The sequence below is a fragment of the Lichenostomus cassidix genome, chromosome 9 (genome assembly GCF_008360975.1).
Source record: "Lichenostomus cassidix isolate B80296 chromosome 9, HeHo_3.0, whole genome shotgun sequence".
In the NCBI taxonomy this organism is placed as follows: domain Eukaryota; kingdom Metazoa; phylum Chordata; class Aves; order Passeriformes; family Meliphagidae; genus Lichenostomus; species Lichenostomus cassidix.
This window is the reverse complement of record NC_139490.1, coordinates 4,156,468-4,180,580: the sequence shown is the minus strand read 5'-3', so window position 1 is coordinate 4,180,580 and position 24,113 is coordinate 4,156,468. Positions and strand designations below refer to the sequence as shown.

Below are 24,113 nucleotides of genomic sequence, written 5' to 3'. Positions count from 1 at the left end.
TTTCTTTTCACCTCCTCCCAGGATGAAGAGGAAGAGATCAAACAAGAAATTAACATGCTGAAGAAGTATTCTCACCACCGAAATATTGCTACGTATTATGGTGCTTTTATTAAAAAGAACCCACCAGGAATGGATGATCAGCTCTGGGTGAGTTGCTTTCTTTTCTTCAAAATAAGTGGGATTTGACACAGATTATTTACTCTGGGTTGTCCTCTTACCAGCACCCAAAGTTTACACAAAAACCCTTACTTTGCATCCATCTTTTTTTGAAGTCATGACTTTGAAAAGGCTCTTGCTGCACTGCAAAACACTTCTTCATTTTCCATAAAATCTTCGCAAGCTGATGATAAACCCATTTCTATTCTGAAGTGTCATTTAGCAATATCTTTGTTACAATATTCAGTTGAAAATCATTCTCTCCTCTGGCAGCTGGAGGTAGCTGGGAGCATCACTGGGAAGATGGAAGCTGGGGGGGATGCTGAGTGATTCCTGCCACCTCTTGGTGCTGCTTCTCACGTTTCATGGAGCCAGTGCAGGTGGATAAAGAGGAGGGGGACAGTGAGGGGACATCAGGGAGGTCTGTGACTGCTCAGCCACTTCGGTGGAGACGCCTGATGCTGCTGAAGGGCACCGAGCTGCTTTGTGTCTCCACAAATCCTCAGCTGCCTCCTCCTGCTGCTTCCCTTGTCAGGGGCTTCTCAGTTATTAATTCAGCATTCCTAGAGCATGGAGGATGGAGTTTAAATCTGCTCTGTCCCTGTGGAGAGACAGAGCATCAGAGCCCACTCCCTCTGGCAGCAGCTGGTGCTCAGGGGGCTGGGCAGGGCAGTGGCACTGCAGGTCAGGGCTCTGGCTGTTGCTGTGAAATTAATTAAAGTTGTGGTGCTGTGTTCTGAGCTTGGCTGTGCTGGTTGGAGTCTCTGGAGCAGCAGCCTGCAGTGCCTGTAGCCATCTGAGCAGCAGTGTGGGACTCTGCTTTCCTCAGGGGTCTGCTGGAGAGAAAGCTGTGTTGGAGTTATCATCAATACAACAACCTGAATGTTGTCCTGGCGTCTAAAAAGTCCTTATTTCCTCACTGACTTGTAAATCCAGTCAGTTCTGCCTTACCCATGTGTGGTTTCCAAAGCTTTTCTGTGCCTGAGCAAGGTTGCTACTGCCTAAATTTTCAGGGATTACAAATACCCATGATTCACCTGGGAGACCGTGGAGATGGTGAAGAGCAGCAGCACTTCTTCGCTCCCTGTGGTTTCTGTACAACATCGGCTTTATTTCAGCAAAACATTCAGTGACTTCAGCTGTTCACTTCTGTAGCCACATGCCAGAGCATCCAGTGGAACTGGAGGGATTTAGAGGACACTCCTCCCAGGAGAAAGCTGCACTTGATGGACTTCTGTGCCATTTTGTTCCCCAAGACTTTCTGGTACACTGAATTATTGGGAAGACTTGGGGGCTTGGACTCCAGGGGCATTCCTAGCCTGGGTGTTCAGGTTATATTTGGTGGGAATTCCTAAAAAACATGCTCTTTGCAGCTGGCCTGGGATTCAGCGGGGCGAAAGCTGTCAGGCTGAAAAATGCTTTTTCATCCCATGAAATTCCATTTGGCTTTGGCTGGTTTATAATTTTTTTTTTTTTAAGTGAAATATTAAAACAACCCACAATGTTTTTCCTTGTGCTGCAGGAGTGCCTGGAGGGGAAAAAACCCACCCACTGTGTGCCAAGTCCCCAGTAATGAGAGGAGCCCTCCCTGGTGCTGGCCTGTGCTCAGTGCTTTTGCACTGATTGGGTCTGGGGTTTGTGTGCTCTGAGCAGGCAAGAGGGTTTGGTTTTCTTTCTTTCCTCCAGCTCCAGTACAAAAGGCTCTCGGCATCTAAGAGTGTTACTGAAAGACCAGCCCAAACTTTCAAAAAGAAAAGCTCACCAGAGAACTCCTTGGATTAAGAGGCATAGCATGAAGAGTGATGGTGTTGGGAGGTTTAGGTGGATATTAGGAAAAGTTGTTCACTCAGAGGGTGCTCAGGCACTGGAGCAGGCTCCCCAGGGAAGTGGTCTCAGCACCAAGCCTGACAGAGTTCAAGATGTGTTTTGAAGCTCTCAGGCACAGGGTGGGATTCTTGGGGTTTTCCTGTGCAGGATCAGGAGTTGGACTCAATGATCCCTGTGGGATCCCCTCCAACTCAGGATGTTCTGTGGTTTTCCCATCACCATGGCACGGCAGAGGAGGCTGTAGTGCTGTACCACCTTCACATGCCCCAAGTCAGGAGGAGGATCTGGGTTTTCCCTGATCATGCAGGGGTTGAAGGTATTCACCATCCTGCTTATTCTTGCCCCCTGAGAAAGGCAGACTAAATAATCTGATTTCTCTCCCAGACTGCTACCTCTCCTCTCAATCTGGGGCCTTTCTCACAGGTTAGTGAAAGACATTTTTTCAGAAGCTGCTTTTCTTGCACTGGGGTGTTGAGGGGGTTTTTGTCTATGCCTGGTGCTGGGTCTGGTGGAGGTATTCCTGGGAAAGCTCCCCAGCCCTGGAGGAGAGGTGTGCTGGTGCCCCAAATAGCTGTTGTTTTGGGATCTGATTGAATTAGGACTCGTGTGAACTCTATCAGTCTTTCCTCACAGATAAAGGCTTGTTTATTTTTCATTGGCTCTTTGTTGAAATAAAACGGTTTCTGATAATGCCCAAGTAATTCTTTTTATCGACGCTCGGGAGGCTGATACGGAAATAAAAAATAGGGAACTCTTTCAGTGGAGATTAAGATCTCTCAGAAACGTGGCAGGCTTCCGACATGAAGTATTGTTGGTGCTGCTGCTCCATTCCACAGCAGCTACTTGCCCTGAAAGATGAGCTCAAGCTCACTGAAAAACCCTGTTTTCAGAAATTGAGGAGCTGTGTGGAGGGCATTTTAGCAGATGTATCACAAACCTGCTATGTTAAGCAAAAAAAAAAGTATAAGTCATAGGGACAAGCTTCATAGAACATTTAAAAAGAAATTTAAAAATATGGGGTGGTTTATTCGAATGTTGGATAATGTGTTGCATTCTGGGGTGCTGTGGATCTTTGGGAGGGTTTGTGCCTCTCTGTAGCTGAGGTGAGGGGATCCTGCTCTGGTGCAAAGGAACAGGGTGAGGGTGGGCTGCAGAAACTGGAGAAACTCCCAGGGGATACAAGGACCAAGTTAATCAGTTAGCTGCTGCTTCTCAGAGTTAAACTCATTAAATTCCCCTTGCTCATCCCAAATCTAAGTTACGGGGTGCATAACCCAGGTTGGGGTTGTTTTGAGATACTTTGGGGTGGCTGTTTTTTTAATTGGTGGGAGATGAGGCATTCATTAGGAAGTGTGAACTGGATGGGGAGGTGATCCCAGCCCAAAGGATCCCTGCCCTGGGGACTGCAGGAAGCTGCAGGCACTCTGATCCCCACTCACTGTGCCCATGTGCAGGGTCATGGAGGTGCCACTGCTGGCCACTTGCCATCTGCCCTTGATGTCCACTGTGGACAGAGCAGCAGGCACAGGGGCTGTGCAGAATGTGAGCAAAGGCTGGCAGCTACCCAGAGCCCACCCAGGGCAGGGCAGAGCCCAGCAGTGTCCCCAGGGCCAGCGCTGGCTGCGATGGATGGGCTGCCATGGCAACCCTGCCCGCAGCCGCATCTGTCACCCAGGGGGACAAATTGCTAACAGGCAGGCTGCCAGATCCCCACGTGGTGGGGTGGCCTCCAGGGTGTCCTCTGCAGCAGAGAATCTGGGGCAGCATGGGGGAAAAGGGAATGAGGGTGATTTGGGAACAGCACCTCGGTCAGGGTGGCACTGCTGCAGCTGTGCAGTGCTCAGGGCTGGGTTTGTGGAGCTGAAATGTGTTTTTTCACTGTGTTGAGCTCTAGGGGCCCATTGAATTGCTTTAGGGTGATGTGAACAGAGTCACACCAGGGATCTGGAGAGCAAAAACAGGGGCAGCAAGGCTCCATTGAAAATTGAGCATGAGCTGTCAGAGCACTCGGTGACACCTGTGCAGCTCTGAGCAGTATTGCTCTTAATCTGCTTATATACCCTGAAAAATATTTTTGGGCAGTTGCTGATTCTTTACATCACAGGAATTAGATCATGGCACATTTGAGAGGGGTCAGTTTTCGGTTGAGCTGTATCTCTCTCTAGTCCCTCCAAGCTCTGCAGTCCCTGGGGAGTGCAGAGGGATCGGGGCTGCTCCTCCAGCCCTTGACTGAGAGCTCAGGGTTACCAGAGCAGCTTTCTGCTGTTGTCTGCCAGGGTAATCCAATACTGTTTAACTCTCTGCAAAGCAATGTCAGTGCTGTAAACACTGTGGAACTGTGAGCCCAGCTCCTTTTGCTGCCATCCCTAACCCAAAGCCTTCAGTCTGCTCAGGACCGTGGCAGCAGCTGCCTGCTGCCTCCCCAAGGGGCAGGGATTGCTTGGCTGGCCTCAATATGCTGGAGGTGCAGGCAGGGCAGAGCCAGGCAAGTCATTTATTGAGGAATTCGTGTGAGAGCAGTTGGATGCTGCTGTTGGAGAGGTGAGAGCAGAGCAGTGCTGGCTCCAGTGCTCCCACCAGGGTGTGTGGCTGCAGTGTCACAGCCTTCTCCCACCCCAGCACCAACACAAGCAATGAAAACCTGGGCTTACCTTGTTACAGGATATTTCAGTTGCTGCTTAACACCGATTTGATTGCTTTTTCTGTTTCTGAAATGGGCATCAGCTTTTCTGCTGATCCACCAAGGGAAGGTCTCTGTGTTTTTAATGCTCTGTCACTGGCCCCAGGTCCCATGACTTCTTGGGAGCCAGGCTGTGGGGTGGGATGGGAAATTTGGGTGGCCTGGATGTGTGGGACCATGTTACACCCCAGTTCTGTTTACACACACAGCAGAAGGATTGATTTCCAGTAGCATTTAGCCTGAGGGTGTTGTGTGCTTGTTTTCTGTAAGTTAAAAGAAGTCAAATGGTTCCTGGGCTGAGGAATAGCAACACAGAAGGATTTAATGTGTAATAAAAGATTTGATTTATTTTGGGGAGTTCCTCTGGAGAAGCTGGAGCAGTTCACTGTCAGTTTGATTGGGATTGCTGTGCTGGAGGTACTCAGATTTTAGCTCTTCCAGGTAATACCCAGCAGTGATCAGAGCGGAGGTCTTGCCATTCCTAAACTGAGGAAAGTGGTGGTTGATTTGAAAACTGCAAAGGCTCTTTAAACAAAAAATTCATGAGGCAGCAGGACACAGAGATTTACAGCTGCAGCTTCTGAATTTGCCTTGCTTATGAAGTTTGCTGTCACTCTGGTATGAAGAGCTAAGTAAATGCTAAATGAACTGTATTTAAAAATACTTCCTCAATAAATGTCCTTGCAAATTAAATTTCAGAAGATGATCTTACCTTTAGCCCATCTTGATGACAATTTTAATTATGGTTAATAAAAATTCAATATGCATTTCCAGTTTATTGTCTTACTCCATCATTACTTCATCCCTTAAGAAAATTGGTAATGATGCAAGTGTGTGAGGGCAAAGCACTCACCCAAGGGTATGAGACTGGTGAGAAAATATTTTAGTATCCAACTGCCATTTGAAGCCTTTTCTGCCTGTATTAAGTTCTGCCCTAAAATCAGCAAGAACTTCTGTTCATTTTAATTTTTCTCTTGGAAGGCTGTTGGTTTCCAGCCTAAACATACCCATAGTGTTGATAAATTGATATTATGGCAGTATCTTAATTGTTCTTCTGTCTCTCTGGGACTTACCTGTCCTTACTGTTGACAATATGCATAGAAATATCATAACCATCCATTCTCTGCATAGCTGAACAGGCTCTCAGGTTCTCTGAGAAGACATGATCATGTTCCTGTGCCCATTGCAGTGTGCATTTATTATTCTTGGGCTCTATCACCCAGCAGGACATGCAGTGCTATGGGTCAGGTCTCACCTGGTCTGTTGGTATCTCCTTGTCCAGGTATCTCCTTGTCCAATGATTTCTCTCATTGGAGGCTGCATTATTTTCCTATGAATGTTACAGGACTCTGCATGTCTTTAAAAAAATAGGTTGGAAACACCCCTTCAGTGATTTCTCATCCTTGCCTTTGCATGGCACAGATTTTGGCCAGTCACCCACTTCTTGAAGCCACTTTCTTGACGTAACAGGGATATTCCAAGAATTTTTCAGCCCCAGTTCAGGAGGAGAGCAGAAACTTTACATCAAAACTAAAGCTAGAAACATGGTCAAAGCCAAGTAAGGTATAGTCTGCCCAACCATTTTATTAAGCCTGAAGGTTTCTGGCAGTCCTGTGTCTGGATTTTATGATCATCATAATTTCTGATAGTCTTAAGTCACTGCATTTTTGCAATTTGGTTAGTAATTCTCTTTTTGACCTGTGCTTTTAATAGTGATATCACTTGCTTGGGGAACATTAAATGCCATGTAAATCTCATGCAATTAGAAACTTTGACCATGCATCGAAGAATGTGGCGAGGAACCACTGGCAAGGGAATATCTTCAAGTAGGAAGCAGATCTAATTGGAAAACATGGTTTCACATCTGAGAGGAACACTTACACAGGCCTTGGAGGAGTTTTGTTGCACACAGGGGCTGTGTTTGCTTTCTGGAGCACACTAACAGCTCCTGCACACCCTGGGGATCTGCGAAATCCCCGCGAGGCAGACTCACATCCCGTGCTATTTTTGCAACGTTTATTTCACAGTTGTTCAATGACAAGATTAAGTTTGGGCTGGGTTAGATCATTAGGCTGCTATATTTGATGTTCTGAAACGTTGGAAGTGGTGCAAGCTGTGGTGGCCAGTTGTGTTGGAACCAACCTGAGCAGTGGGACAGTGGCTCTCTCCTGGGAAGCCTGGTACTGCGTGGTGATCTTCCCCTCAAAGGAGTTTTCCTGCTCAATAACATGATCAGAGCCAAAGGTTTTCTGGTTAAATAAAAAATAAAAATTGAAAAGTACACCTGGTTCCTAAATCGTAGGAAGCTTTCAAGTATCTGCCTTGGTGCCTTTGTATTTTCAGAACTGAAGAATTAACATGCAAGACACAGAGTTTTATCTTATTGCTGTTGATACTAAACATCGATCAGAGGTATAAAGTAGGGTAGGGTTTGAGATTCTGATCTCCTCCACTGATTTTCAGCACTGGACTAATTCCTGTTTCTTGCTCCCAAGCTTCTGGAGGGCCACAAGCCTTTCAAGCCTATTGCTGTTTCATTTTATAACAAACCGCAGCTGGATTACAAGCTGATAGGTTCAGAATGATGTCCTGATGGCTCTGTGTAGCACCGTGATGTCCCCACTGCAGCAATGCCAGCATCAGGGTCCTGCCCTGGGGTCAGGCAGGCTGGGGGATGCTGCTGGTGGTGTCACTGCATTACATTTTTGTCATTAATGACATTCCTGCTCCCTTTGGCAGCTGGTGATGGAGTTCTGCGGCGCGGGCTCCGTCACCGACCTCATCAAGAACACCAAGGGGAACACCTTGAAGGAGGAGTGGATTGCCTACATCTGCAGAGAGATTTTGCGGGTATGTGTCCAGGGAGAGCTGGATGTTGTTGAGAGTGTGGCAGCTGAGTGCTCAGGGGACACAGGAAGCCTTTGGCTCCTCAGACTACGTGGATGCTGTGCTGCCATGGGCTGGAGCCTCTGTGCTGCTGGCAGGCGTGAATGATTCATGTGCCTGTATGATGCATAATAAATAAGCCCTGCTTAATGCCCTTCAGCTCTATTAGTTCTCTGAATTTTAACCCTGTTTTTCCATCCACAAAAATATAATCTCCTGTTACTATTAAAAAGTCAAAGATTTATTTACATTAGAATTACGTTTTTAGTTCACAGAAAGATGGAGTACTAATAAAGTCTCTGGAAAGAAGAATCTTTGTGATTGAAAGGCATCCTATGTTTTATTAAATCCACGTCTGATTTTAATGAGGGTGCTGCAGCTTTTGTACTCACAATATAAATGTTTGACTGAAATGTCTTAAAATGGGCCATGCCAGAGTTTCATGTACTGGGAGATGGCAGCTTCAGCAAAGTCTAGCCTGCATTTTGCATAGCTGAGTTCAGAGGATGGGATTCTAATGGTTGCCCTACATTAAAGTATTGCTCTGTGAACCAAGGATTTGTTCAAGAGAAAATAGGAACATTTGGCATGTGAAGGAAACTAGTACAAGAGCCATTCAAGGGATAGAATGATAAGAAATGGCTTAAAGTTGCACCAGGGGAGGTTTAGGAAAAATTTCTTCATCAAAGGGGTTGTTAAGCATTGAAACAGGCTTTGCAGGGAAGAGATGGATCCCCATCCCTGGAAGGATTTAAAAGAGGTGTGGATGTGCCATTTAGGGACATGGTTTAGCAGTGGCCTTGCCAGCATCAGGTTGTGGTTGGACTCAGGGTCTTACAGGTCTTTTCCAACTAAACAATTCTATGATTCTATGAAAGAAAATGAGGCAAAATGATCCCTCTGAAAGGATGTGCCTGACACTGAGGCTGCCATGGGTGTCCAGAGGTGACACAGCACTTCTGTGTTGACCCTGAATGTCACTGTCCACACCAGTGCAATGTGCAGAAGATGCTGGCACCGTAACTCATCAGCTGTTGTATGGACACTGCTTTCAGTGCCAGGAGGCCACAGCTACATGGGCTTATTTTGAGTGTATGAGCTCCTTAAAATAGTCCCTGGCAGTGAGTCACAACCCGGGCGCTGACTCATGTCCCAGGGCCACCACTGAGTGTCACCAGTTGCAGTTTGGCCACGCATTGGGGTGGGTTGTGGGTGACCTCCATGGGGTTTGGGGTGAGGAAAACTCCCTCCATGGGGTTTGGGGTGAGGAAAAGGTCCCGCCTTCACGCTGCAGAACGTGGCTTATGCTTGGTTCAGACAGTGATGGACAGTTGGAATTCTAACACGAAGCTCAATCCCACCTTGTTAAAGGATTTATTGAAATTCAGTGGAATTTTCGCTTTGCCTCCAATTCACAAAGGTGCCTGTAACCAAGTATAATATGGCTAAAAAAAGGACTCCCATACAGATATAATCTGTTCCACAGTTTTCCCAAGGTAACGAGCGTAAAATGACTAATAACTACTGAAGTGATAGCAGAAATTCTTTTCTTCCTCAAATATGAATGTTTAATGTGACATGTAAACCTAATGCAAAATTAGTTTTTGAAGTAATCCATATTTTTCCTAAGATGGCAATCTGGGTGGATGTTACTTCGAAATAATAAATGAATTAAATAAAAATGTGGGTTTCAAAAGGAAATTAATGAGCTAATAAACCAACACAACAGCAAAAGTAGTTTACCTTTAGCCTCTGAGACAGGCTTTTTACTTGAGCTATATCTCTATCAGGGATATGTGCAAGTTATAACGTTTGTATTTGCATGGTAGCTTTTTTAATACTAGCTTCTCAGCGTATTGAAATCCAGTTTATTGGACCGATATAACAAGAGAATTGTTTTCTTCAGTTTCTTGGATGATGGAAATGGAGGAAGGAGACAAACCCATTCTATTATTTCTGCCACAGAAATGGCTCCCTGAGGCAAGGGAGCACATGGGGGAAATCATGTCTGGAGTGATGGAAGAATTTGGGTTAATACAGGTTCCTGCAGGAATGTGAAAGACTGGGTTTAATCCCTTTAGAATTGACAGGCTCCTTGCCAGGCATGTCCTCCCAGCATGGGACATGGGACAGTGTTTGGAGCATGTGATAAACAAAAGCATTCTCGAGTGCTTAACTCCAACTGTGAACCTTTCATTTCTGGAGCATAATTGGTTGAGGAGGAATGTCAGAAAATAACATGCTTTGAACTTGGATTCCTCTAACCTTTCTCTGAATTCTCCAGGGCTTGAGTCATCTACACCAGCACAAAGTAATTCATCGAGACATCAAGGGACAGAATGTATTGCTGACAGAAAATGCAGAAGTGAAACTAGGTAAGAGTGGGTTAGAGCTCCTGGAATCCCCAGGTGGGCTGGCTGGAGGGGAAGCAGCAAAACTGGCTTGTCCATGAGCCAGAGAAAGGGGATGGGGACCAAGAGCTGCTGTGTGGGTTTTGTCATGTTGGCCTTGATAACATGACCTTGGGTGCTGAGCAAGTGCTGTGCCATAAGCTGCTGGGGGTTGATGGCCAAGTTCTGCTTGCAGAGATGTGCTTGCAGTGGTGTTTCTGCTCAGACAGCTCTGCCACCAGGTACAGGTTAAGCAACCAGCACCAATTTTTCATGCCATGGACTGAAAACCGCCCTGTGTGCATTGCCAGATCTTGTCAAGGGCTGTTCCCCCACAGCTGCATAGTCCTAGAGGATAATCCATTCAGTTTGGTGTTACATAATCCAAACTCCCTTTCCAAGCTAACCTGATGGAGGAGGCTTAATTTGCAACTACTCAGGATTTCATGCACTGTGTTAGTCACCCTGGAGAGGAGCAGGCTTTGGTGTGGAGATCATACAGAAGGCAGTGGATCAGTGCAGATGATGTGCTCACATCCTCAGCTGACCAGCACCAATGTCATTAAGGCTGTCTTTGCATGTTTTAATTTACCCTGCTGATAGAAGATCCCTTGCAATGGTCATATGTGGTGCAAGCCTGGTTTTCCCATGCCTCCTCTCTCCATCTACAGCAGAATGAAACCCTGGCTTAACAGATGGCACCACCAGCTCGTTTGGCTTTATGCTGGTGAAGATCCTCCTCCAAGGGGAAATTCTCCAGGGCAAATCTCCAGCCTTTGTGTTGCGCAAAGTGCAGTTAGCGGACCATAGAGCATTCTCTCCTTGGTTTGATTTCATCATTTTTTGCTTCATTTTGCAGCTCTCTGTTTGACATTTCCCATGGGCCTTTGTCTTTGGCCCTTAGTTCCTTGAGTCTTTCGCATTTCTGCCATTTGCAGCAAGAATTTAGGTAGAAAAATGAGGCTTCCACCAGTATTTGGCAGGCTTTAATTCAAATGAGCAAGCGTAGAACAAAGGCTGCTGCTTATTCATGTTGCTAACCCTGTTTCTCATTAGTATGAGGAGCTGTGATTTCTTTTCATTGCCTCCTGGCAAGGAGGAAAATGCACAGGGTTTCATACAAAACCTGGACATCAGATGATCAGGTTTGTCCTTGATTGACCTCTGTTGATCCCAGCAGAGATCAAACAGGAATGTCTTCAGCCACGTCTTTCTTCGCTGGCCGCGCAGAGTTGTTCTGAATGAACGCAATGTTTTACACTCAGCAGCGGAGTGTTGCTCAGGTTTGTCTCTGACCCTACAATACCCTGTTGTCTCCCTGTTCTGCAGTGGATTTTGGTGTCAGTGCCCAGCTGGACAGGACGGTGGGCAGGAGAAACACCTTCATTGGAACGCCTTACTGGATGGCCCCCGAGGTCATCGCCTGCGATGAAAATCCCGATGCCACTTACGACTTCAAGGTACCCAAACGAGCATCTTCTCACTCAGGAATTCAGAATATCCTTGCAGCCTTGAAAAACCCATTGGCAGGCAGCGCAGGCTCGTCCTGCTTTCTGGCTGTGGGATTTTGGGATGCCAGTTCAAGTCCAACCTGAATCTTTGTTCATGTATCCAAATTTACTGTGAGGAGTCTTTCCCCATGCTGAGAAAGGTGTCAGACTCAGGCTTCCTACCTGCTACCCTCCTTTTTGGTGCTGTGTGTTTAAAAACTCCAGTCAAACATGCTGTATTTGCTCTATTTACTCTGGAGAGGAGTCAGGTCAGGTTTAGAAAGGGTAAAATCACATCCTCTGGCCTGCAGGCTGATATTCGCAGGGAGATGTGAAGGCTGCCACACAGTCAGACGTTTAGGGGGCTGACCTACTTTCCACATGTCTCTCCAGCCTGTTTGAAGTTTATTTTTGGATCGGTGGCAGCACAACATCACTGCTGAGTTATAATGTGGCACAGAGCCCTGTGCCATGCAGCAGATCCACAGGATGGTTAAGAGTCCCACCTGCCCATTCAAACTACAGTAAGGTCTGATGTTTAAAGCAGGGAGAGCTTAATATAGTTTATCCTGTTTTCTGCCTTACTGCAAGTTTTTGGACACACATCTATAGAAATATCCCTTGGTTTTTTGTCCCTTGGTTTTTTGAACTGTCCAGAACTTGAATTTCTAGCTCCAAACCTCCTAAGGTCCACTGAGTGTGTCCAGAGAGGAGGGCAGGACACTGACACATGGACTCTGAGGGGGAAGCTCAGTCATATGTGAATCTCACTGTACCTCTGTTTGTGTGCATGCTGAGAGGTCACTTCACAAGGTGATTTTTAAAAAGGACTTTGAGACCCTGTGGTGTGAGTTGCTTTCTAAAAGTAGAACACTCCAATGTAGCAGAGCGACAGCCCACCATCATGGTACAATTTGGGCTGCAATTACTGATGATTCAGAGAAATTTTTGAGAAATGAATGATTTTAAAGTATCCAAACGATGCTTTGGTATTGCAGCCATTTAAGTGCATCAGTCAACTTTTGAACTGATGGTTTTCCAGAGAGCTGCTCACCAGTCCGAGTTCAGACTCTGGGTTATGGAAATTGTTAATGATGAGGACATGTAGAAATAGTTTAATCTCCAATTACGTATTACTCTTTGATTAACCAATTACAACAGGCATTTCCTCAGCTCTGCTGAGAACAGTGCTTCATGACAGGGCTGCTCTCACCACTTCTCCACTGACAGCTGCCTGTGCAATGCTCCCATTAATCACAGCTTTTTATTATTATTTTTCAAAAAGGACTGATATCTGCATAGGCTACTTTCTACCCTCTGAAATCCCCGAGGATTTTCCTCTTGCCAGAATAACTGGGGCACTTAATATGCCGTGGACTGATGCACAAGCTCCAGGACCAGAATCCCTCTATTGTCCCCGAGGATCAGATGCTCGCAGCGAGCTGAGCGCTTGCCTCTCTGAAGTTGGCACTGGCCATTTTCCCGTGGCTGGGGGTGTGGAACAGGAGGCTGATTGCTGCTGACACTATCCTTGCAGGGTGTTTTCAGAGCTCCTGGTGATGTGGGAGCTGCCGGACATTAGTCTGCACCCCGGACCACATCCCCGCACCTGATGCTCTGGCTTTGAAGTAGGGTGGGGAGGATGTAAATGATAATTATTTCTTTTAAAAGGGATGCAAATCAGATGCTCTCAGGTTTAGCCGACCGGCTTAAAACACCGAATACAAAAGATGAGATTTATAGGGTGAGAAAAGGAATCCTCACAGGCTTAATCTGTTGGACAAAAAGCCTCTGATCTCACTGTTTTCTTAGCCAGAAAGAGATGCTTGTGTAATCTATGGAAGGAGACAGTAAATACCTCCCCACATAAATAAACCACTTTAAAAAAGAACAAATAGAAACCCCCCATTGCTGAGATTATTTGTTGGTTTTTTCCCCAGCTTTTTCCCTTTAGAGATATCTTGTCAATAAGCTTAGAATCAAAAGGAGGGGGAGAAGGAAGCCTCCTTCCCTTCCCAAGTCAAGGCAATGCAAATACATTAGCACAGCATCCCTTTGCTGGATGGACTGAAAGGCTTTTCAGTCTTAAAAATAAAAGCCACACAAAAAAAAATCCTGAATTCCAGATCATTATAAACTGTGTGCTTCCCGCTGAGTTTTCTGCTTTCTCTGGGAGACTTAGAGAGGTGATAATCCCTTTCTGTATTCCTCCAGCTTTAAGATCACTTGGCATCTTGCATATAATACTGGGCACCTCAATATGGAAAGGCACATTAGGAATTTGGAAGGAGTTCAGTGGCAACCCAGAGGGAAGGGGTCATGTGTGCTGAATCATGTGGAAAGACTGTGATAATTAAGTATGCAGCAGAAATCCCAGATGACCAGAAACAAAGAATGGATGAGACTGTGCTGCAAAAGGGCTGAAAATGAGATTTGAGAGAGAATTTTTAAACAGGTACAAAGATGTGTAGCAAGGATGGCATTTGTTAAGGGAGGACTTGAGCTAAAAACGAGAAAAAGCACCTTGAAATTTAAAATCCAAGTTGTTCTTCCTGGAGGGTGTATGTGAAAAGGTGCTTGTGGTTCCTAGAGGCTCTCTCTAGCTCTGGCTGGGCCTTTGGGACTCTGTACTGGGAAAAACAACCTTTCTGGGATTTACTCACTAAATGGTAGCTTTAGAGGCTTGAGGCAGTTTAGAAAGGGCAGCTCTTGAACAGGAGAGGAGAAAGGTGAAGTGGGACTGCAGGGACACGGCAGAGAGCAGGGCTAGGGAGAGCTGGATGTGCAAGAGGAAAAGGTGGAAGGCAGAGTCCATCCCTTCCATCTTTAGATGAAAGCACCAACACTGGTCATGTTCCCAGTACAGCAGATGGGTTTTGAATCTTTAGCAGCTGTATACGTGGTGTCCAAAATAATGAATTAGCCAAAAAGCCCAACCTGTGGCAGTGTCACTGGGGAAGGTGCTCATTTTCTCTCACTGGGCATGTACAGTCTCTGCCTCCTGCACTGCCAGGAGAGCCAATCCATCCCCTGGGACTCGTTACCAGGGCTAGAGGTGCTCATTAGTGGTGCTGGGGTGGGGAGGAGGCACTGGAGGGGAGCTCAGTGCTGCTGTCTGGCAGGGACTGGGGACTCAGGAATCACAGTCCCTGTTTGCAAGGGAGAAGATGGAAGGAAGAGTGATACAGATATGAAATCAAAGTTTCCCAAATAGGTGTGTTGTCTCTGCTGTGATGCTTCAGGAGACTCAGCCAACCATGTGGGCAGAGCAGGGCTTGGGAGCAGGGTAAATAAAAGTGTCCATTTGATTTCTCCTTGCACTGGCAATGTCCCTCTGCTTTCTTCCACAGAGTGACTTGTGGTCTCTGGGGATAACAGCCATCGAGATGGCAGAAGGTGCTCCCCGTAAGTACAGTCATTGCTCTGTTATTTATCTCTGGGTTGTAACATGCTGGGGTTTGCTGAGCACCAGCCAGAGCTTGGCTCTGGGCAAGAAACACCTCCCCAAGGCTTTCCCAAACTGCCTGGGCTTGCTGAGGTGGGGCTCACAGCATCCATGGGGACAAAGCTGCCAGAGCAGCATGGCCCAGAGGACATGGTGGGCAGTGAGCAAGGGCAGACCTGTGTGACCCTGATCCATCCTTGAGCACTCTGGGACACAGTTTGCTCAAATAAAATGCAGATGAAGAAGGGGTGGAGGACTGGAGGCAGGTGGAACACCTCACAGCTGTGTGACACTGCTGGTGACAGTGGCAGTGACACGCTTGGTTCACCTGGTGCACCTGCACAAGTCATACTGCCATGGTTTTCAGCGTTATCCTGGGACTGTCCTTGCTGGAAAATGCAAGTAAATAAAAGCAGAGCATTGTGGCACGTGGTGTGGCTGTCCCACACTCCAGCCCACTCCTGTCAGCATCTGGAGGGTGCTGAGTACCTGGAGCTGCAGGAGCAGAGCTGTCCCCAGCCAGCTCCTGTGGTGACCCTGGCAGTGCTGGGGACACTCACACCCCTTGGATGGGGACATCAGCCCTCACCTGAGCTCCAGGTCTGGGGAGGTTGTTGCTGCTGTCATCCTGCCATGAGGGCCTGGCAGCCTCAGAGGAAACTCAGATCTCCCCTGTTGGATGCCCGTGCCATGTTTAATGCCTCTTCTTACAAATTGCAGCTCTGTGTGACATGCATCCCATGAGAGCCCTCTTCCTCATCCCCCGCAACCCGGCCCCGAGGTTGAAATCAAAGAAGTGGTGAGTTTCTTTCTCCATCTTTAGGGACTGTTAAAATGTTTCTGGAGCAATCTGTTTCTGCAGCTGAGCACACTGGGGACTTGGTGTTGATATTTATGTAGTTTTAGGGGTCAGTGATGGTCTCCAGCATCACTCTGGTGAGTGCAGGTTTGGGTCTTGATTTTCTGTGGAGAGGAAATTTGGTCTGAAGGATCCAGTGTGGGATGGAGGGCTTCCTTGGTATGCAGAGAGAGAAATACACTCCCACTGCCATTTCACAGTGCAGAGCAGGGTTTTCCAGGGCAGTTTGTGCAGTCTGAAGTCTGGTGACACTTTGCTTGGCTCTAGTTTTGTTCCAGTCAGGTTCCGTTTTGAAGTGGAAACATGTATCCAGGCCAAAAAAAAAAAAAAACCCAAAAAAAGGATGGTTTATCTTGAAGGCCCAGGAACACAGAGATTTGTACTTAGTTTGGGCTTTATTTAAAAATTTTGCAGGAAAAGATACATCACTGTTTTGGAAAAAAAAAAAAAGGAAAGAAAGTGAGGCATGCCAATAAAAACCCGCAGGAAAAATATTACTGAAGCCCAGCAGATGTTGTTTTGTTACTGTATGTTCTGTATTGATGGAAGTGAAGTCCTTAAAAACACTTGTCTTTGGTTTTTGCTGTTTTCCTGCCCCAGGTTCAGCAGTGGTTTAGTCAGGAAAGGTCTGCCACATGTTAGAGAGGCAGCTTAGCTTGTTCCCAGATAGGCTGGGCTCAGAGAGGTAAGTTTTCCCTTAATCCTTTAAATTTTGCTTATTATCTTATTGATTGCACACCAGAAAAAAGGAGAAGAGCCCGTGGTAGGTATTGAAAACACTTGGTGCCACAGCAGCAGGTATTCTGTTGCTGGCAGAGAAGCAAGAGGGGTTTGCTCTGCTTCAGATGCAGATAAAGGCTTTTAGGACGATCCTAAAAGCTCAGCCAGGCTTTGGCAGGAGGCATCTCAGTTTTGTCAGCCTGATCATCAGCTGCTCCAGTACCAAACCAGGAGAGAGACCATTCCCAGCTGGCTCTGCAGAGGGTGTCAGATATTCTCACTCTCTTTGCACGACCTTTTGAGGATACCATTAGTCAGCTGAGAAAATAGTGTAGGTGCTTGTTTTCTGCCAGATCACCAGTCTGCTCCTTTGTTATCCCCACTCCTACAGCACAAAAAGGATTGTGAGACTTGAGAGTTTATTTTTCATACAGAAGTGCTGTTTATTCAGCAAAGACTCCCTCAGCCTCCAGGCAGAGGGGAGCTGATGAAAGCAGGTTTTCAGCGGGATATTTCCCTGTGTCCTTAAGGTAAAAAGGGAGCAGGAATTTGTGGTTTAGTCCCTGCCCTGAGCAGGATGTGCTCAGTGCAAGGTGGGCTGTTCTGGGCACCACCTTCTCCACACACATCTGGCAGCTGTTCCAGGTTTGCACACCCTGTGGTGTCTACTTGGGGTCAGTTGGTCTGTCCAGAGCTGTGCTCTGCCCGTGCCAGGGGTGGCATCCTGGGTGCTTGGAGGGAAGGATCTCCTGGGAAGTTGCTTTGTAATAAAACTCCAGCTCCAAGGGGCAGCTTGGTACTCATGTGGTCTCTGCTGCCCTTCCATGAGCAAGCAGAGATGCCTGGTGTCCAGCAGAGGTGGGACACATGTACCTCAGGTAGCTCAGACCTATATCCATCTTCCAAGCTTTCATTGCATGGGAAGCTCCAAATCATCCACACAAAGCTCCACCAACTCCTTGAAAGCAAATTTTTGCAGCATTTCCAAAGTGGCACTGGGCAGATTTGCTGTTCTTGGCTCATTTCTCAGCTGGAGGTTTTGGGCCTTGCCAGGATGGGTCCTGGAATTCTGCAAGTCCATCCCAGGAAGAGTGGAGATGTTTGGCCAGGCTTTTAGGGTGGCTCCTTGGCAGTCAGTGGCTTTCTCAAGCACAGGTCACAAGAGCAAAGCAAAATGGAGAAAGGCTCAGCTTGAACCTTGAGTTTGTCTTTGCTTTTATGCACAGCAACACAAAAATAAAAGTACACCAAATGGGCAGACCATCTTTCTCATTACATGTAAAAATAGTGAAGGGACTCCAGCACTTCTGAGAGAAGTCAGGAAAGCCAGGAGGGAACACTGGCATGGGAGCCTGCCCTGAATTAAAAACTGCAGGGAGGGAAATAATTTTGTTGCTTGCTAAATCCTCAAAATTTAAAATAGTGCTTTTAAAATAGTGCTGTGTTCCTATGAAATTTCAGTCTTTGGTGTAGCATTTTCTTTCCCAATTAAAGCCAGCCAGCAATGAAGCTTTATTTTCTTCTTCCCGTCTTTCGCAAGTAAAATGAACTCAAATTTCAGTGATAAATCTTTTCTAGCCCTTCCTTGTAAAAGACATGAAACCTCTTTGTTAATGAGGTGATATTTGCACTGTGATACCACTTTTCATCCAAGCAGCTGAAAAGACTTTGCAAACATTGATTTAAGCTTTACAAACCCCAGGAGCTGGAGGAGTGTGTTTTTCAGGAAGGTGGGCTGCCCTGGGGCTGGGCAGGGGATGAAATGTGTGGTGATGTGCTCCTGGATCAGAGCCAGGGACAAAGCCCTGGTCTTCTGCTCCAGTGAGGGCTGAACTGGGCCACTGGACAGGCTGGATTGTTTAGAGAGGAAGGTTTTGGGGAGTCCAATAGCCTGAGCTGGAAAATGGGCAGGAAATCCATGTCCCTAGTGCTCAGCCAGCTCAGGGATGCAAAGCTGTCTTAGGGCATCACAGGGCACTGGGACCCCCATGCCATCACCTCCAGGAGGATAACTTTTTGCTGCTTCACCTGTAGAGTATTTGCACATGCTGTGGACCAGGACTGGAGTCTCTGCAGCTTCACACCAACAAGGGAGAATCATATTTTAGAAGTGGATATTTTTTTGAGCATCATATTGATTGTCCCTTCTGGGTACACTGAGACACTGCGTTTCTCAAGGCGAGGTGGGGAAGGCAGATTTGCTCATTAGCAGAGCTGGAGGAAAGATTTAATTGGATCCAGGAGCATATTTTATTTTTGCATCTCAATTTGTATGGATTAGCACTTAAAAGATAAATCACTTTTAGTCTGACAGCTTAAAAGTAAAATCCCTGAAAGCTTATTGTTTTACTTCTAATGCAATTCTGTAGTATCTGTTGGCTTCTGACATTAATTTATATTCATTTTCTTATTTGCTAAAGCAACATAGACTTACAGTAGCCTGTCAACATCTTCCTTTCTTGTAAATCCCCGTTCTCTTGGGTTTATAATGTGGTGAAATTAGTTCCAGGAAAACTTTGGATATGCAGCACTTGAGACTAAGACAAATTTGTTTAATAAAGATTTGGCTGAAACTGTTTTAGCTGAGATTGAATGTAACTTTGTGGGCAGGGAGGCTGCGAGGAGGACAGGGCTGTGTTCCCATCTCTGCCCAAAAGAGCATGTTCCAGTCACTTGGATCAGAGGGTCCAGGATGAGGTGGTGCCCCAGACCTGGTGGGTTGTGATGCTGCTGAGAGAGCAGGGAAGGGCTGCAGGCAGCAGCATCACCTGGAGCTTTACCAGGCCATGCAATGCTGGGACTTAAATCTAAAACAAAAAATTACCCTAGCTTGTCCCACTCATCTTCAGAAAGATTCATCTCCTGAAACACAGCCCAGGGTGCTATAAAATATGAGAAACAATCCACTCAGGCATTGTGTTTTTATCTGTGTGTGTTGTATCTCATTTCTACCTGCAGTTCCACAGGTTCAGAGGGAAGGGAGGAGGAACAGTCCCTTGCTTTTTCTCAGTTGCCATTGGTGACATCTGGCTTTGGTGATTCTCTGATCATACTGATGGTTCCCAGCTTTCTGGGATGACGAGCAAGAACTGAACAAAATCTTCTCCAATACCCACAAGTTTTTTCACTTTCTAACGTGAGAATCGATACATTTACCTGTTGTTTCTTTACCTCCAGGTCTAAAAAGTTCCAGTCCTTCATTGAGAGCTGCCTAGTGAAGAACCACAGCCAGAGACCAACCACGGAGCAGCTGATGAAGCATCCCTTCATCCGAGACCAGCCCAACGAGAGGCAGGTCCGCATCCAGCTCAAGGACCACATCGACAGGACTAAGAAGAAGCGAGGAGAGAAAGGTCAGTGGAGGAGACAGGAGGGTTAGTGGAGAAGCAGCACTCTGAGCAATCCTTGATCTCTGCCGTGTGGAAATGGCAGAGATCCCCAAATCCCTAGTGCAGACCATGTAGGCACATCCATGTAGGTGTAACTGGGGTAAAAGGCAGAGAGGACTGGGTTGCTCATGTTCTCAGTACCAGTTCCCTCACTCAGATTGCTGAATTTGTTTGCAATCTCATTGAGTTCAGTACATGTGATCCTCTGTGTGACCACGCTTCCTGTGGTTTTGGGGTCAGTTAGTTTTGTTTGATTTGATTCCCCTCAGTCATTGACATGAAAATAAATACCCATAACTAACCAACGGGTGTTCATGCAAAGCAGACAGGTGACTGTCATTACAGTTAATGGGTGTTTTTCAATATTATTTTTTTTCCTAATGAAAAATGATGTCTTTTTTTAGCCCAGGTGGTAATTTCCACATGGAACATCTAAGCTTTGATTCATTAAAGCATGTGTATAAAATTTACGTTTGCATAGATCCGTGCTGGCATGTGGGAGGGTGAAGCTGCTAAGCTGAATTTTCCCCAGCTCATGTATTTCATGCCAAGTGTGTTGATCTACGTGACATCCCTGCAGCACCAGCGATGAGCAGAGCTGTGCAAACGAACATCAAGATAAGACCCTTGCCCCAAAGCAATTCCGCTGACTAGGAATAACCTATTAAACTGAATGTTTTCAGTGAACTCTCCAGGCCCTATCAAAGTCCTCTGCAAGAAAGATCAGATAGCAGAAGAAACTTGTTAAAGTATTCAGCTGCTTGTGAACTGAATTTTAATTTGAAAGCTCATTTGTAGACTCCAGCAAATTAATACATTGCTATTTCTCTTCTCATTGGTAGCGGCATTAATTTTTCATGCGTACCTTCCAGCCCCTTGTAATAGATTTCACTACAATCAAAACAATAAAATGGGATCCCAGTGAAGTATTAAATGTGTTTAGTCTGGCAAATGAAGGTTGGACCCTAGAGATGGAGAGTAATTGGATAAATGTGAGCCTTTCTTTGACTGTAATTCCCTTCATCCGATAAAGATGATATCCCAACAGAAATTGCAGTATGTAACACAACATTGCAGTGAGCTTTTATGTAGATATCTTCATTGCCTGGAAATTACATGGATTTGCATAGGAAGAGAATATGTTTAGGGAAAGAGGAGCTGGTGCCTTCAGAGCCATGGTTAAATCCCACCTTCCATTGACTGTGGCTCCAATAGCTTGTGGTCCTTCTTCCTTTGCAGAGCCCTCCTGAGCAAGGGTGTCACTCGTTGTCATACAGGGATAAATTCTTATTTCATGAACACCCCAATCTTTACATCAAGGGGCTGTCATTGTCAGGACTGTTGCCCACTGTGCTGGTGCTTCCCTGTCCTGGTGGCCCCCATAAAACCCAAAAATGCAGAGCAGTAATGCTGCTTTTTCTTGGTCATGCAAGGTAAAGAGAATTGGCTGTTCTGCCTTCAGAGCTCTAGGGTTTTCAGCCACTGGAAAAACAAATGAGTCCAGCAAAGGGCACTGATGAGTAATTCTGTTCCTAGATGAGACAGAGTACGAGTACAGTGGAAGTGAGGAGGAGGAAGAGGAAAATGACTCTGGAGAGCCGAGGTAAGAATCAGCATTTCATTTGTGCCCTTACATCCCTTCAGCTCTGTATAAAATCAGCTTGGATTATGGGCTCATATGAACTGGAAATGGAAAAAGGACAGTCTGAGCACTGAGTCCTGTTCCCTGGCAGAGCACAGGATATTCTTGCTGCCGGGTGGTGCGTGGGTATAAACTGATGCTCTGGATCACCTTAACCAAAAGCTGGGGAAGAAAACCCCATTGCCTGTGGGATCTTCAGCACAGCATGGTGCTGTCATGGGAATGTGGATATTGAGATGTGGAAAAATGTGAGGTGAAATTAAAAAAACTCCTTAAAATGTGGTTCCTTACATCCCTGTTTCCATGTAACTTTCCACCATGAAACCTCCCCAGTGCTGCTGCAAGCACCATGGGGCTGGAACTTTCTTTGGTGACATTTTTCATAGCCGTTGTAATTAGTATCAGGTTATTCCATTATTTCACTGAGATAATGTAGTATTTTAATAGCTGGCAATGATTCATACTAAATGTGCTTTGTGCACAGCTAAATATAGTGTGTGCCAGCCACTGCAGCACCAGAGGCTTTGGTTAGAGACTTAATGTAAAGGAAACCTTTCCATTTACAGTGAGTAAATGACTGGTGAGCCATGAGCAGAGCTCTGCCACCCTGCCCTGGCACTTGCAGGACCTCCATCCCTCCATCCAGTGCTGCCCAAGCTCTGTCAGGTGTTGGGATGCTGTTGGGATGGAGGGGAGAGGGACCATGATGGAAAATCCCACAGGGCAAGAGGTTCGAGGACGCACAGAGGGGATTTTTTTCTGATGCTTGTCCTGTGTGCAGCTCCATCCTGAACCTGCCCGGGGAGTCGACGCTGCGGCGGGATTTCCTGCGGCTGCAGCTGGCCAACAAGGAGCGCTCGGAGGCTCTGCGCCGGCAGCAGCTGGAGCAGCAGCAGCGCGAGAACGAGGAGCACAAGCGGCAGTTGCTGGCCGAGCGGCAGAAGCGGATCGAGGAGCAGAAGGAGCAGAGGCGAAGGCTGGAGGAGGTAACTGGCCAGGGCTGAGCCGTGGTTAGTTTTGGAATCCCACTTTGGAGCCCAAAAATTGGGGTTTCTGGTCATAGTGGCTGTTCCCAGCCTGGTTTAAGGTCACATCCTGACCTCTCTGGTCAGTAACACCAAACATTTTGTCACACTGGTCAAGCCCCTCCGCTCATCCTTTTGTTGTAGTCACCTCCAGGCACTCTCCTCATTATAGCAAGTGTTGCCACCTTTTGTGAAGGTAATAGAACTGGTTTGCTATAAATAAACCCCTGGAATACCAAACTTAAAGGGGTCCCTGGAACTACTGAGCAGAGTTACCCCATGATTGGGGTGACAGCTGTATTCAGTCGAGGTGAGCAAATTTTACTGGTCCAGCATCTGTCAAGTTCATTATCATTATTTGCTCCTGTGGGCTGTTACAGTTGAGAAGAAGCTGAAAAGCTCCATTTGCCCTGTCTCCAGATCTACGTGCCATTTGTGTCCCATTTAAATCCCTAATTTCAGCTTCAGTCCTTACAGTCCCTGCCAATTACAATTTCTCTTGCAGGGGAGGGGCAGATGCCTGCCTGACTTGTGCAATGATCCATATGTGCCCCGAAGGATAAGATTTCATTACCCTTGTCTTAACATACCAGCCACAAATGCAATCGGTCATAAAATTATCCACCCCATTTAAAATCCAGCTGCAGGATTTGACCGTGTGACTTTGGCTGTCCCTGAGCTGCTCAGCCTGGCCAAGTGCTCTAGAGGAAGTGTTCACATTTTGCATTAGCTCCTGGTTCTTGTATTGAATTTGTTCATCCAAAAATAAAGGGACTTTCCTGCATCTCTTGGGGTTTTTAGGTGGGGTTTTGCACAAAGGCACCCATTGCCTTGCTCTGAACTCAGCCCCAGTGACCCATTGAAGGGTTCATACTTTAAGGGCCATTAAATTAGCTTTCTGAAGAGGTCACCAATATGTCTGAAAAAAAGGGTTTGCAATAAATGAACTATTTAGAGCATCCACCCCCTTAATTTGCAGGAGCTGGAGGTCTATTACTGTGGTCACCAATCTCTCCCTGTACTGGGTAATGCCTCAGGCCAGGGGCACAGACAGGAAGGAATTTCAGGCAGCTGATGGTGATGATGGTGATGGTGTGGCCCCTCTTCGAGGTGGTCCTCTAAGCCCTTCAGGGCAAAAATCAACACAGGCAAATCCCAGGCGAAGCATTTTTTCAGTCTGGTAAATATGTAGGTCTGCCGTGTTGTCAGAGCACAGTGTGTTCAATACTTTGTAGGTCAGGCTTTGCTTGAGCCCTGCACCCTTCCCAAGGCTGGCAAGCTGCTTTGAGAGAGGACAAGGTTTGCACATAGATGCACCCCAAAATCCCCTGCCCCAGTGGATGTTTGTGAGGGCTGTTGTAAGGAAGCCTGGCTCTGCCTTTGTCCCAGCCTACTTGCTGCAAGCAGTACAGGAGCAGAACAACAGCAGAATAAAAGCAGACACCAGATTAGCTGCAATCCTGTAATGAATACAATGCTTGCTTCTGTATTAATATGTTCTCTTCACATAGAAGAAAATGGTTCTCTCTTTGCTGCTTCCCAGGCAGGTTTTGAATGGAGGACTAATCCCTTTGCTAAGCTGGCGAGCTCTGCCCTGAGCTACA

General features: G+C 46.5%; 1 protein-coding gene and 1 long non-coding RNA gene across 7 annotated transcripts in view; one reads left to right on the top strand and one right to left on the bottom strand.

Moving 5' to 3' along the window:
• The window catches only part of TNIK (TRAF2 and NCK interacting kinase), a 145,980-nt gene that overhangs the window by 79,662 nt on the left and 42,205 nt on the right, over window positions 1–24,113 (top strand). For all 6 annotated transcript variants that reach the window (XM_085069042.1, XM_085069040.1, XM_085069044.1 and 3 more), the window contains exons 4-12: window positions 22–147; window positions 7,403–7,513; window positions 9,834–9,924; window positions 11,269–11,399; window positions 14,780–14,834; window positions 15,595–15,673; window positions 19,631–19,806; window positions 21,379–21,445; window positions 22,266–22,470. In XM_085069042.1, the coding sequence (XP_084925168.1) occupies window positions 22–147; window positions 7,403–7,513; window positions 9,834–9,924; window positions 11,269–11,399; window positions 14,780–14,834; window positions 15,595–15,673; window positions 19,631–19,806; window positions 21,379–21,445; window positions 22,266–22,470 (1,041 nt within the window). The remainder of the gene's footprint in view (window positions 1–21; window positions 148–7,402; window positions 7,514–9,833; window positions 9,925–11,268; window positions 11,400–14,779; window positions 14,835–15,594; window positions 15,674–19,630; window positions 19,807–21,378; window positions 21,446–22,265; window positions 22,471–24,113) is intronic.
• LOC146433098 (uncharacterized) lies at window positions 86–4,772 on the bottom strand. The gene is made up of 2 exons (XR_014853992.1): window positions 4,635–4,772; window positions 86–757 (listed from the first exon to the last, which is right to left on the bottom strand). It is a non-coding gene; the product is annotated as an uncharacterized LOC146433098 (long non-coding RNA).